This window comes from Prionailurus bengalensis, chromosome E3 (genome assembly GCF_016509475.1).
Source record: "Prionailurus bengalensis isolate Pbe53 chromosome E3, Fcat_Pben_1.1_paternal_pri, whole genome shotgun sequence".
NCBI classification, from domain to species: domain Eukaryota; kingdom Metazoa; phylum Chordata; class Mammalia; order Carnivora; family Felidae; genus Prionailurus; species Prionailurus bengalensis.
In genome coordinates, this window is record NC_057357.1 from 41576597 (window position 1) to 41589473 (window position 12877).

Genomic DNA, 12877 nt, shown 5'->3' on the forward strand with positions numbered 1-12877 from the left:
CGCAGGCCTCAGTTTCTCCCGTCGTAGGGGGAGATTCCTCCAGACTTCAGACCCCAGACCCCGTGTGCCCTGAGGGCTGACACTGCCGGGGCAACCCCCCCCTCCCCCGCAACCACTCCGGGGGTTGCGCAGGGCGGGTCTTCCGGGGCGCGGGGGCGGATCTCGTGGTGAGGGGCGTGTCTTGCGAGGACGTGAGGGCGGGTCTTGCGGGGCGTGGGCGGAGAGGGGCGTGAGGCGGGTCTTGCGGGGCGTGGGGGCGGGGCGGGGTGGGGCGTGCGGACCGCGGGGCGGGGGGCGGGGGGGCGGCTCCCGCCCCCACCCGCCATCTGGCCTTCCCGCCGCCATGGCCGGCGTTCGCGCCGGTGCGCAGATGCCGCATCTGAGCAAGGTGGGTGCCGGTTGGGGGTCCCGCCATACCCTCGATTTCCCGGCATCCGAGGCCGGGAGCCGAAGAGGGGTGGGCGTGGGTGCGCGCGAGTGTGGCCGCGGGTTTGGGGGCGACAGCGCTTTGTGAGGCCAGGCGGGGCGAGGCGGCGGGGACCTGGGCTGCGGGGGCGGGAGTCGCCTCTAGCCTCCGCCCCCGCCCCCACTCCTCCGCCGCCCGCCGCGGCCTCAGATGCCACCGTCGTGCGTGCGCGTTAATCTTCTCTGAGCGCACTGGTCCCGGGCTCTCGGCCCTTTCTGGGGAATCGGGATCTGGGGCGGGGCGGGGGAGGCGGGCCGGAACAGACCCTCAAGGCCCCCCTTCGCCCAGATGGAGCGGGTGGTCGTGAGTATGCAGGACCCCGACCAGGGCGTGAAGATGCGGAGCCAGCGCCTGCTCATCACCGTCATTCCGCACATGGTGGCTGGTGAGGCGCCGCGGGGGCTGGGGTGGATGGAGGCCCTGCCCGAGCCTACCCCCACCCCATGCCAATCTCTGCTGTGCAGGCAGCGACCTCGTGGAGTGGTTGATCCAGAAGTACTGCATCTCAGAGGAGGGTAAGGGGGTCAGCCCCTTGCTCATCCGGTGCCCCACCCCTGCCGCGCCTCCTGTCCCCTGACCCCTGCCCTGGGGTCGCTGTGCTGATGGCCTAGGCTGGGCTCACAGGTGTCAGGGCTAAGCCAAGTGTGCTGGGGAGGGAGAGCCCCGGGACTGGTTCTCCCAGGCTGAGCACTCACCACCCTGCCGCCCGCAGAGGCCCTGCACCTGGGCACGCTCCTGGTGCAGCACGGCTACCTGTACCCGCTGCGAGACCCCCGCTGTCTTGTGCTCCGGCCAGACGACACACCCTACAGATTTCAGGTCAGGTGCAACGGGGAGCAGGTGGAAAGCACAAACCCAGCAGCCCAGCTAGAGGGGACCTGTGGAAGGGGTTGGAGTAGGGCGTGGTGATGTCACCACAGGTCTGGGTCCACTGCCCCTCCCCCAGGCCCTTGGGGAGTGGTCCACTGTGATAGGAGGACCAGGATAAGGGGAGAGACTCTCAGTTTCTCTGAGGCCGCAGCAGGGGACCCATAAAGGGTATAGCACCTGTGGAGGATTCTGATGGTTTCCCTGAGAATCCTTAAACCCCTACCCAGGAAGAAGTCTGTGTGGGGCCTGAGGACAGGATTCTAGCATCTCAGTGCGTAACCTCAATCACGACGGACCTGTCCTGATTGGCCTCCCTGGCAGTCCCCACACATAGTCTTTAGTACAGACTTGAGCAGGCCCCACCCCCACCCCCCACCAGGCGGCAGGGACTCAGGGAGCCCGGTCCAGGAGGCAGTGCTTGCAGGGGGCCCCAAGGGGTGAGTGGAGCTTGGTTCCAGGTGGGGAAGATGGCCAGTGGTGTGTGAGTCTCCAGGCTGTGGGCAGACAGGCAGATTCTGAGGCCGCTCAGTCTCTTCCCAAGGGGCCTGGGGAGGGGGACAACTCCTGGGGTGAGGAAGGTCCAGCAGGTCCCAGAAACTCTATCCTTGCACCATACCAGACGCCCTATTTCTGGACGAGCACGCTGTGGCCAGCTACTGAGCTGGACTATGGTGAGTGAGGAGGAGCAGGCTAACCTGGGACAGCTTCCTGCCCTCTGAAGTGATGTCGCAAGGGACGAGGGGCAGAGATTTCTCCTCTGCAGCCTGGCCCCCTGTCCTTCCAGCCATCTACCTGGCGAAGAAGAACATCCGAAAGCAGGGGGCCCTGGTCGGCCACGAGAAGGTGGGACGCTCCCCTAGGCTGAGGCCAGCCAGAGGAACCCAAGCCCTGCTCTTGACCCCGGGGCCTCAGTTTGCCCTGGAGCACACACACAGCCCAGGCCCCAGGATGGTGCAGACACAAACACGGGATCCCTATATGTCTCAGTGGGGATGTGGGTGGTCCCTAACCCAGAGCTGGACAGGAGAGGGGTTGCCCAGGGTAGACCTCAACACCCTCCAGGAACACTATGGCCAGCTGCACAGGAAGATCAACCACGCATGGGACCTGGTGGTGATGCAAGCGAGAGAGCAGCTTCGGTGAGACCCTGCCCCACCCATGACTTGTGGGCATCGAGTGGGAATTGCCCGGGAGGCCCAGCAGTACCAAGCCCTGGCTGCTTTCCCCGGCTCTGGGCTGAGGGTGGGGACAGGGCAGAAGAGGTGCTGTTGTGGGCACCCTGTCCCCCAGCTCCACCTGCCCTCCCTCCAGGGCAGCTAAGCAGCGCAGGAAGGGGGACAGGCTGGTCATGGCGTGCCAGGAGCAGACGTACTGGCTGGTGAATAGGCCTCCGGTAATACCCTTGTGTGTGTTGGGGGGGTGGGCAGTTCCTTGTATAGCAGCGGGATCTTGCCAGAAGGCAGTGTGTTTCCCTCAAATGCTCGCTCTGAACCTGCATTTTGAGCCTGTGATAAGGATGCGGCTTTCGGGATCCCAGCAGTAAGTTCTATTTCTGGGGCCCATGAGAACTGAGGCCCGGGCCTGCGTCCGCCTCCCATCCACACAGCCCGGGACAAACCAGCTTCTTTCTGGGTCTAAGGGAGGAGGCAAAGTGGAGTCAGGCTTAGTTACAGCTCTGAGGAACTGAGGTCACAGACCAAGAATTTTGGGGGGTGCTGGCCTGTAGCTAGGCTGTACCCAGAACCGCGGTCTGAGCGGGCGGTGTGCTAGTCCTCTGCTGTGGAGAGACGAGGCTGACCGGCTATCTTGGTCTGTGGGGGCGGTCAGAGCCAGCATGAATGCAAGTTCTTGTGGGAAAAACCCATGGAAAAGAAAAATGAGAGCGATCCGCAGGCCAATAACTCATCACGTGTGTGTCTGTTTCGGCGGGGGGGGTGTCTCTGGGAAATGACTCCTCCTCTTCCACCTGAGCGCCAGGTGGGCAGGATAGGGAGGTGGAAAGGCAGAGCAGACGTGGCCCCGAGGCTGTGCACACGGGCTGAGGGCAGGGCAGCGGGGGCCTCCGGGCGAACGGGCATGAGGGCTCTGCCTGGTCCGAGGTGAGGAAGAGACCAGACGTGCAGATGCATTTGAGGCTAGGGCAGCAAGATGTGGGGCGGGTGAGCATCTCGAGAAGGATGGTTAAGAGGGGGCTCCTGGCCAGCTATGTTTGTGTGTTTGTGGAGCACATGACGCTTGATCTTGGGATAGTGAGTTCGAGCCCCATTAGGCACAGAGCCTGCTTAAAAAAAAAAAAAAGGAGGGGCGCCTGGGTGGCTCAGTTGGTCAAGCGTCCGACTTGAGCTCAGGTCATGATCTCGCGGTCCGTGGGTTCGAGCCCTGCGTCGGGCTCTGTGCTGACAGCTCAGAGCCTGGAGCCTGTTTCAGATTCTGTGTCTCCCTCTGTCTAACCCTCCCCCGTTCGTGCTCTGTCTCTCTCTCTGTCTCAAAAATAAATAAACGTTAAAAAAAAATAAAAATAAAAATGTTAAAAAAAAAAAGGATTTTCAGGTTTGTGGTTTGAGTAGTCAGGAGCAGGGAGGTGAGCTCAGCTGAGGTGAGGTAATCATGGGGGTGAGGATGGGTAGAGAGCAGGCTTAGGGACTGGAGACTCAGGTTCTTAATTTTCTCTGAATGACAGTTTCTAATGTTTTGTTTTTTTGATTTATTTAAGAGAGAGAGAGAGAGAGAGAGAGAGACAGGGCACAAGTGGGGGAGGGGCAGGGAGAAGGAGACAGACACAGAATCTGAAGCAGGCTCCAGAGCCTGACGCAGGGCTCGAACTCACGAACAGTAAGATCGTGACCTCCGCTGAAGTCAGACGCTTCACCAACGGAGCCCCCCCAGATCCCCTGTAGTTTCCACTGAAGGAGGACGTGTGGGTGCAGGGCTTCCGTATATGAAGCTGGTGGGGGGCAGGAACACAAGACTAGGACAGGTCTCACCAGCTCACTTGGGCTGCACCCCTCACCTCATCTCAGCCTCCCCTCTGCAGCCAGGGGTCCCCAGCGTCCTGGAGCAGGGTCCAGAGCGCAGTTCCTGCACTGCCGGGCAAGCGCAGATGGTGAGGACCCCACACCATACCCCCAGACTACTCCCTACCCTGCACACATATCTCCCCCACCCCAACTTGGGGGCTGCTCACCCATCCATCCGTTTTTTCAAATGGCACTTGACCCTGCCGTCATGCCCCACTGCCTGTACCCCCGCTCCCAGGCCTCTGCTAACTCTCACCTCTTGCCTCCCACCTGCTGCACTGGGTGCAAGTAAGTGCAATGGGGCCCTGGGAAGAGTGGGAGCTCCTCCCCAGGCCGGGACAGCATCAGAACCCGGGGGAGTTGGAGGTGTGCCCTCGGTGGGGCCACAGGCCTGAGGGGTCTGGGCCGAGCCAGCCAACACCCTGCATGGACTCCAGTGGCCTCTGGAACCAGAGGGAGCTGAGCCAGGACAGATGTGGCCACACTTGGTGGCAGCCAAGCCCTCTGTTTCAGTTCCACAAAATGCAAAATATCCCACATCTAGTACCTTACAGATAAAACTTTTTCCTGACTTCAAAGTCCTAGTTTAGGATTGCGGGTTTGTAATTTTCTTGTTATAAAGTCAGCCGAAGAGAGCCGAGGCGAAAATTGAAGATCTCGGGCATGCTGAGGGTTCGCAGGTGTTGGGAAGGGTCAGTCCATCCACCTGGCCCGGAAGATGTGGCAGGCAGGTTCTGAGCTCTGAACAGGCTGAGATCACCCTGGAGCGTAAGTTAGCCGGACTGACTTCCTGAGTGGGATTCTGTTGCAGTATTTCTCATGTATCTGCTGTTAAAAAAAAAAAAAAAAAAAAAAAAAAAAAAAGACCTATATACATTCGAAAATATGAAATAGTGACAATTGGGGAACTGCAAGGTAACTTTGGAAACCTGAGGGCTCCATGGAACACTCTGGAAACCTTTAGACTAGAGGCCCCCAGAAGCTTCTTGGAAAGCCAGACCCCTACATTGAGGAGGGGGCTTCAAGGGGCAAGGCAGGGGGCCTGAGCCATTCTCTATCAGCCCAGGGATGGACTCTTGAACTACGGTGGGTTTTCAGTCCCCACAGGGCCTGCCTTCTAATTGCAGCCCGCCCGGCCCTTTCCAGACCAAGAATATAGATTTCTACAAGAGGGAGGTAGGTCCTAGGAGTGGGTGGGAGAGAGGGGCCTGGGCTGGCTAACCCCCAGGCCAGGCCCCACTTCATAGGCCTCACGTCCTAGATGGAGCTGTGCAGAAAAGCCCTGGGCAGGGCCCGGGTGAAGTCCTCTGTCTGCCTTGAGGCGTGAGTGGGCTGAAGGGCACCGGCTGGGGACCCCCGTCCAGAGCCCAGACCCTTCCTCGAGTGCCATTGTCCCCACAGCCTGTCCCTGCACTGGCCCCTGGCACCGTCCCCCCGCTCCCCAGGTACCTAAAGTTCAGCAGCCAACGTGAGCTGCATGATCCCATCATGTCAGGGTGCCTGCCTGGCAACCCCTGGGTCACAGACGATGACACCTACTGGACCATGAACGCACCCAGGTAAGCCCAGGGGGGGCAGGGAGCACTGCCCCCCACCTCCCTTCCCACTGGGGCACTCCCCCCCCCCACCCCCCTGTCGCCGGCACATCCCTGTGCCCTGTCCCTCCAGCGTGGCTGTGCCCACGAAGCTCCGCGTGGAGCGATGGGGCTTCAGCTTCCAGGAGCTCTTGGAAGACCCTGTGGGACGGGCGCATTTCATGGCCTTTCTCGGGACAGAGTTCAGCGGTGAGAAGCCCCCTGCCTTGCTCGAGGCCCCTGTGAGGGATGCTGCTGCCTAGGACCGTCCCCTGCCCCCCCCCCGCCCCTGCCACGTTTCTGCCGGCATGGCCAAGGCTCAGGTTGGCCTGACCTGGCGTGTGGACCCCTAGCTGAGAACCTGAGCTTCTGGGAGGCATGCGAGGAGCTGCGCCACGGAGGGCAGGCCCAGGTCCGCGCCATGGTGGACGCCGTGTACCAGTGAGTGCCGAGGGGCAGGTGCCGGCTGGCCGCTAGGCCTGCGTGCGGAACCTGGACCCACAGGGCCTGTCTCCCGTCCGCCTTCTGCCGACACAGGCAGTTCCTGGCCCCTGGCGCTGCCCGGTGGGTCAACATCGACAGCCGGACGATGGAGCGGACCCTGGAGGGTCTGCACCAGCCCCACCGCTACGTGCTGGATGACGCCCAGCTGCACATCTACATGCTGATGAAGAAGGTGAGTGTGCAGGCCGGGAGGGCTTGGGAAGTGCCTGGCCCCTGACAGCTGGGTCTGCACACCCACTTCCCACCGGCTGCTGGCATGCTTAGACCTGCGGCCCAGGCTCCACTTTCACAGAGGGGCAAACTGAGGCTCAGAAGGGCTGAGGGCTTGCCCAAGCCACAGGCCTGAGAGGTCCAGTCGTGATTTTAGAAAGGGTTTTAATATGGGGCGCCTGGGTGGCTCAGTTGGATGGGCATCCGACTCTTGATTTCGACTCAGGTCCTGCTCCCAGGGTCATGGGATCAAGCCCCATGTCAGGCTCTGTGCTGGGCATGGAGCCTGCTTGAGATTCTCTCTGTTTCTCTCTCGCTCTCTGCCCCTCCCCCACTCATGCTCATGCTCTCTTCCTCAAAAGAAAAGTATTTTAACATGGAAAATCCGAAACATGAACAAAAAATAGTAAAATGACCCCCACATACCTACTGCCTGGCTTCAAAAACAGCTCAGGGCCTATCCTGATTCATTGTCTATCCCTTCCCCCTGCCCCCCACCCCGTGACTTTAAAGCCATTTCCAGACTTCCTATCTGTAGATACTTCAGGATCCTCTAAAAGACCTGGACCCCCTCCCTCCCTTTTCACCGTGACCCCAGATGTCAGTATCACATACTGAACACAGGATCACTCAAAGAGCCAGTCGGGGTCAAAACTTCCTCACTTGGCATCTGTGTTAAGTTTCCTGTTGTTGCTGTAAAAAAACACCACAAACTTGGCTTAAAGCAACATGAATTTATTCTCTTAAAGTTTTGGAGGTCAGAAGTCTGACACAGGTCTCCTGGGGGTAAAGTCAAGGTGTGGGTGGCACTGGTTCCTTCTGGAATCTCCAGGGGGAGAATCCCATGTCCTGCCTTTTCTAGCTTCTGCAGACGCCTGCCTTCCTTCGCACCTCCTCCTCCTGCGTCTTTATGCCGGTAGTCTAACATCTCTGACCTGTGTCTCTGGTCCTCCTGCAGCCTCCTCTTTGACTTATAAGGGCCTGTGGTGACACTGAGCCCACCTGGACAATTGAGGACATCTCCCCACCTCAAGATCGTTGACTTAACTCACATCTGCAAAATCCCTTTGCCTTATAAGAGACACCATCACAGTTCCAGAGGTTAGGGTATGGACATCTCTGGCATCTTCCCCTCTGAATGCCACAGCCAAAAACTTATCTGTTTTTTCAATTTGCTTGAATTTGGGTCCAAACGAAGTCCATATGTCAGAATGGGTTAATCTCTTAAATCCCCTTTTATTTATTTATTTTTATTGTTTAAGTTTTTTTATCTTGAGAGCGCGTGAACAGGGGAGAAGCAGAGAGAGAGAGAGAGAGAGAGAGAGAGAGAGAGAGAGAATCCCAAGCAATCTCCACACTCAGTGCAGAGACCACCTCGGGGCTTGAACCCCGCGAGATCGTAACCTGAGACAGAATCAAGAGTCGGATGCTCAACTGACTGAGCCACCCAGGTGCCCCTTAAACCTCTTTTTAAAGCAGAGGCTTCTTCTCTACCTTTTCTTCTTTTTTTGTTTTGTTTTAAAGAAACTGGAGGTCCTTCGTGCTGTGATTTCCCACAGTCTGGGTTTTACTAATGGCGCCCTCATGGTGTCCTTGTGTGTTTGTGCAGATTGGTAGTTACGTTTAAGACTTGATCGGATTCATCTTCAGTTCTTTCGTGTATTTGGTTTTGCCAAGGGTTTTTACTTCAGAGATGGTGTTCGGTGTGTTCTCCCATCGGGAGGTACGTGGGGCCCGGGCGCCTCTCCTTTTGTGATGGGAGCAGCCTGTGGCTTCGGTGCAGGCAAGGAGCTGGCCCGTCCCTGCCTCTGTTTAAGAGGGGGGACACTGCTCTGAGACACCTCTTCTCGCCTGCTCTTTGTGGCACAGTCGTCCAGGGAAGGCAGGATCAGTGCTTGACCCCTTCTTTTAGTCACCAGTTTTCACAATAATGCATCGTACCCACGGTGTCTGCCAAGGGTGGCCAGTAAGTCTGAGATAGTTTTAACCCCGATGTAAATCCACACTGTCACCAGATGACGGGTTTCGTTCCGCTCTGGTTCTTACCCTTAATTCCCGTGCAGAGGTCCAGCCTGCCAGCTGTTGGCTCCTGGGGCATTTGATGTGTTCTGAAATCCGTGCTGGCTTTCTTGCCTTCTGGAGTGGTGGCTTGTCCCCGGCTCCACCTGTGCCGGAACTGGAGTCAGCCATTTCCATAGGAAGCCCTGGCTCTTTTTCAAGGGTGTTTAGAAACCTTGACGCGCACGCTGATGTGTCCACTGTAACCTGAACTGTTTCGGGCCCTTTCAGTGAACAGAAGTAGGAGTATCAGTGTTTTAAACAGGATACATCAGGAGCTCATACTGACACTTCCTTTTCTTATTATTAATTTTTAGTTTATTTGGGGGAGAGAGACACAGTACGAGTGGGGGAGGGGCGGGGAGAGCGAGAGAGGGAGACACAGAATCTGAAGCAGGCTCCAGGCTCTGAGCTGTCAGCACAGCATCTGATGTGGGGCTCAAACTTACGAACCGTGAGATCATGACCTGAGCCTGAGTCAGACGGACAGTTAACCAACTGAGCCATCCAGGCACCTCTACTTTTTTTTTTTTTAAAGGTGTATTTATTTATTTTTGACAGAGAGAGCGTGTGCCCGTGTGCGTGTGGGGGGAGGGGCAGAGAGACTCCCAAGCAGGCTCCATGCTGTCAGCATGGAGCCTGACTTGGGCTCGAACTCACGAACCATGAGATCATGACCTGAACAGAGATCAAGAGTTAGATACCCCACCTACTGATCCGCCCAGGCGCCTCGTGACGCTGCTAATTCAGGTTCAGGATTAGAGAATTTCCTTAACGTTGTTGACTTCCATCTCTTTCCTCACTAACCCACTGAAAATCTTGGTTCTCGACGATGCTAACATAATGACTCACTTGCTTTTTTCTCACATTTCACTCAGGAGTCTCAACAACACAGCATTACCATTTACCATACAGTCACTGAAAATGGTTTACTTTTTCCTTGGCTTGGTCCTCTGCACATACCCTCCTGGGGATGCCCCCTCCAGCAGCTATATTCCATGTGGCCAGGGTGGTGTCACCGACTGGGTGCCTGGCTCACTTGTCCCACTTGACTTCCAGTGTTTGGGAATTGACTATTTGTTGTTTTATTTTATAATTATGTAAAGTGTCTACACAGTTTCAAAATCCAATCAGCAAAGAAGGTACATTCAAGTAAATGTGGTTCTGTCCTGATCCTTCCGCTGTCTTCCCTTCTTCCCACTAAAATTAACTATTTGAAATTTATTTTTTTCTTTTAAATATAATAAGCAGTTGGGTTCATAGATTTCTCTCCCTCTTTATTGTATACTATGCAGTTTTACAGTTTTTCTCGACCTTGCTTTTTATTTTGCTCTGTGTCCTCCCCCTCACTCTCGGGGTACACAGAGAACGGGGGGGGGGGGCACCACTTGGCATTTCCCGCTGTAGGTACCACGGTTCACTCCTAGCATGGGCATCCGGCTCCTGCCCAGCTTTTGTGGGTAAACTGGATAGGAGCCTAGGTCTCCCCAAGTCCGTCTGACTTGTTCTGGGGAGGTCTGGGGTGGTCGCCTCCAGCACTGTCCACTGGGGCGGGGTGGGGGGGACCTGGGGCTGGCCGAGGCCCCGGCAGTGGCAGGCTGGACCGGCAGGGGGAGCCGTCTGGGCTCGGTCTCTTGCAGGACTCCTACCCGAGGTTCCTGAAGTCTGCCGCCTACAAAGACCTGCTGGCCGAAGCCGTGATTCCCCCAGAAGCCAAGAAACGGTGAGCTTGTCCGTGCCCGGAGCAGTGCAGACCCGCAGTGAGGCGGGCAGGACCTCACGGCTGCCCCGTGCTCAGGTCCCGTCTTGCCCACAGGGTGTTCCCGTTTATGCGGAAGCTGCCGCATTCAAGCCCCAGCCCCGCTCTGCTTCCTGCCGCCACCTCTGGGGAGCCTGCGGCTGCCGCCGGTGGCCCTGAGTGTGGTGAGGGGGGCGCCTAAGTGGGCATAAGCGCCACCCTCACCTCTTGCCCAGGGTCCTGGCCACTTTTGAGAGCCCTGGCACGGGCGTCCCCTCATGCCCAGAGGCCCCGGCCTTGCTGTGGGGCACACAGACCTCTTGGGCTCCCCCCTTTGCCCTTGTCCAGCCCTCTCGACGCCTCCCCACCTCCAGAACCATGAACTGCTGGCAGATGCCAGGTGGGCCTCCGGCAGGTGGCACTTGTCATAGGAGGAGATGCAGGCCGCCGGGTGGATTTCCCCGGGGCGCTCCGCCCAGTGTGACCCTGTGGGGACCCCACACCACGTCCCCGCTTCTGCTGGGGGCGCCTCAGCCTTCCAGCCAGCCTAGAGCCATCCTCCCGCGTCTCGCCTACACTCTGGCCGCCACTGTGCACGTCCCAGGCCTCATGGCCCAGGGGCGCCTCTGGCCGGTGTCCTGGAGGCTGTGGCTTCTCCAGCAGAGTTGCACAAGGACGGCCCCAACGGCCCCAGCCTGGTGACAACTGGTGCCGGCAGGGGCGGGTGGAGCCCTTGGGGGAGGAGGGGACGCCAGACCCGGGGCGGAGGACAGTTGGTCCTCTGGGAGCGCAGCTCTGTGGGGCCAGAGGGAGCGGCGCCCCCCTTCCTGCTCCCACCCACGCCCGACGCGGAAATAAAAGACCCTCAGCTCTCACTCTGAGCCCCCTTTATTGTCCAAATCGTGGAGCGTGTGCTGTGAGGCCCACTGGTGGGGCGTGTCCGCGGGGCGTGTCCGTGGGGCGTGTCCGTGAGGTAGGTCGGTGGGGCGTGTCCGTGAGGCGTGCCGGTGGGGCGTGCACGTGGGGCGTGTGTGTGAGGCGTGTGCGTGGGGCGTGCGCGTGGGGCGTGTCCGTGAGGGTGCCTGGTCAGGCGTGTCGGAGAGGCGTACCCGGTGAGGCGTGTGTGTGCGTGGGGCGTGTCGGTGGGTTGTGCACGTGGGGCGTGTGCGTGAGGGTGCCGGTCGGGCGTGTCGGAGAGGCGTACCCGGTGAGGCGTGTGCGTGGGGCGTGTCCGTGAGGCGTGTCGGTGGGGCGTGTGCGTGGGGCGTGTCGGTGGGGCGTGCGCGTGGGGCGTGTGCGTGAGGGTGCCGGTCGGGCGTGTCGGAGAGGCGTACCGGTGAGGCGTACCCGGTGAGGCGTGTCCGTGAGGCGTGTGCGTGGGGCGTGCGCGTGGGGCGTGTCCGTGAGGGTGCCTTGTCAGGCGTGTCGGAGAGGCGTACCCGGTGAGGCGTGTACGTGGGCCGTGCACGTGGGGCGTGTCGGAGAGGCGTACCCGCTGAGGCGTGTCCGTGAGGCGTGTCCGTGGGGCGTGTCCGTGAGGCGTACCCGGTGAGGCGTGTGCGTGGGGCGTGTCGGTGGGGCGTGCGCGTGGGGCGTGTCCGTGAGGGTGCCTGGTCAGGCGTGTCGGAGAGGCGTACCCGGTGAGGCGTGTGTGTGCGTGGGGCGTGTCGGTGGGTTGTGCACGTGGGGTGTGTGCGTGAGGGTGCCGGTCGGGCGTGTCGGAGAGGCGTACCCGGTGAGGCGTGTGCGTGGGGCGTGTCGGTGGGGCGTGCGCGTGGGGCGTGTCCGTGAGGGTGCCTGGTCAGGCGTGTCGGAGAGGCGTACCCGGTGAGGCGTGTGTGTGCGTGGGGCGTGTCGGTGGGTTGTGCACGTGGGGTGTGTGCGTGAGGGTGCCGGTCGGGCGTGTCGGAGAGGCGTACCCGGTGAGGCGTGTACGTGGGCCGTGCACGTGGGGCGTGTCGGAGAGGCGTACCCGGTGAGGCGTGTGGCGCGTGAGGTGTCTGCGAGGCGGGCAGTGGCGGGGGACGGTGGGGGAGGGGGAACGTCCAGGCGTCAAAGACGTCGGCACGCAGGGTCCCACGTGGGGAGCAGAGGACTCAGGCGCAGACTCGGGGGTCTTCAGAGGAGACGGTGGGGAACGGCGTCCGTGCTCTGGCAGGACAAGGATGGCCGAGTGCTCCAGTGGGGAGGGCGGGCCCTTGGTGCCGGTCAGCGACTCCTGGCCGGGCCCGAGTCCCAGGGAGCCTGGCGTGGGTCAGGGCCCCAGAGCGATCGGAGGCACAAGTCCGTGGAGCGAGATGCCCCCCAGTGCGGGCCTCTCCTGGAGCCCGCGCCTAACCCCTGCCCCCGGCCCCGGGACCTGCGGGGATGGGGGATGGGGGGTGGGCGGGGGTCCCTCCCGCTCAGGCTCCTCCGGCACTGCTGCGGGCGGCCCCCAGCC

General features: G+C 60.0%; 1 protein-coding gene across 8 annotated transcripts; it reads left to right on the forward strand.

Moving 5' to 3' along the window:
• Positions 1-284: 284 nt before the first annotated feature.
• On the forward strand, positions 285-11312 carry RGS11 (regulator of G protein signaling 11). Of its 8 annotated transcripts, none has more exons than XM_043561160.1 (17): positions 285-388; positions 755-851; positions 931-981; positions 1179-1285; positions 1956-2007; positions 2121-2179; positions 2399-2475; positions 2648-2729; positions 4371-4439; positions 5452-5529; positions 5615-5676; positions 5799-5912; positions 6022-6137; positions 6281-6368; positions 6465-6603; positions 10340-10422; positions 10516-11312. In XM_043561160.1, the coding sequence occupies exons 1-17, from the start codon at positions 344-346 to the stop codon at positions 10637-10639; spliced, it is 1443 nt and encodes a 480-aa protein (XP_043417095.1). In that variant the 5' UTR covers positions 285-343; the 3' UTR covers positions 10640-11312. The 8 variants fall into 8 exon arrangements, with proteins under 8 accessions (XP_043417095.1, XP_043417096.1, XP_043417091.1 ...); XM_043561161.1 differs by having other exon boundaries at positions 5500-5529; XM_043561156.1 differs by having other exon boundaries at positions 2121-2475.
• Positions 11313-12877: the final 1565 nt, after the last annotated feature.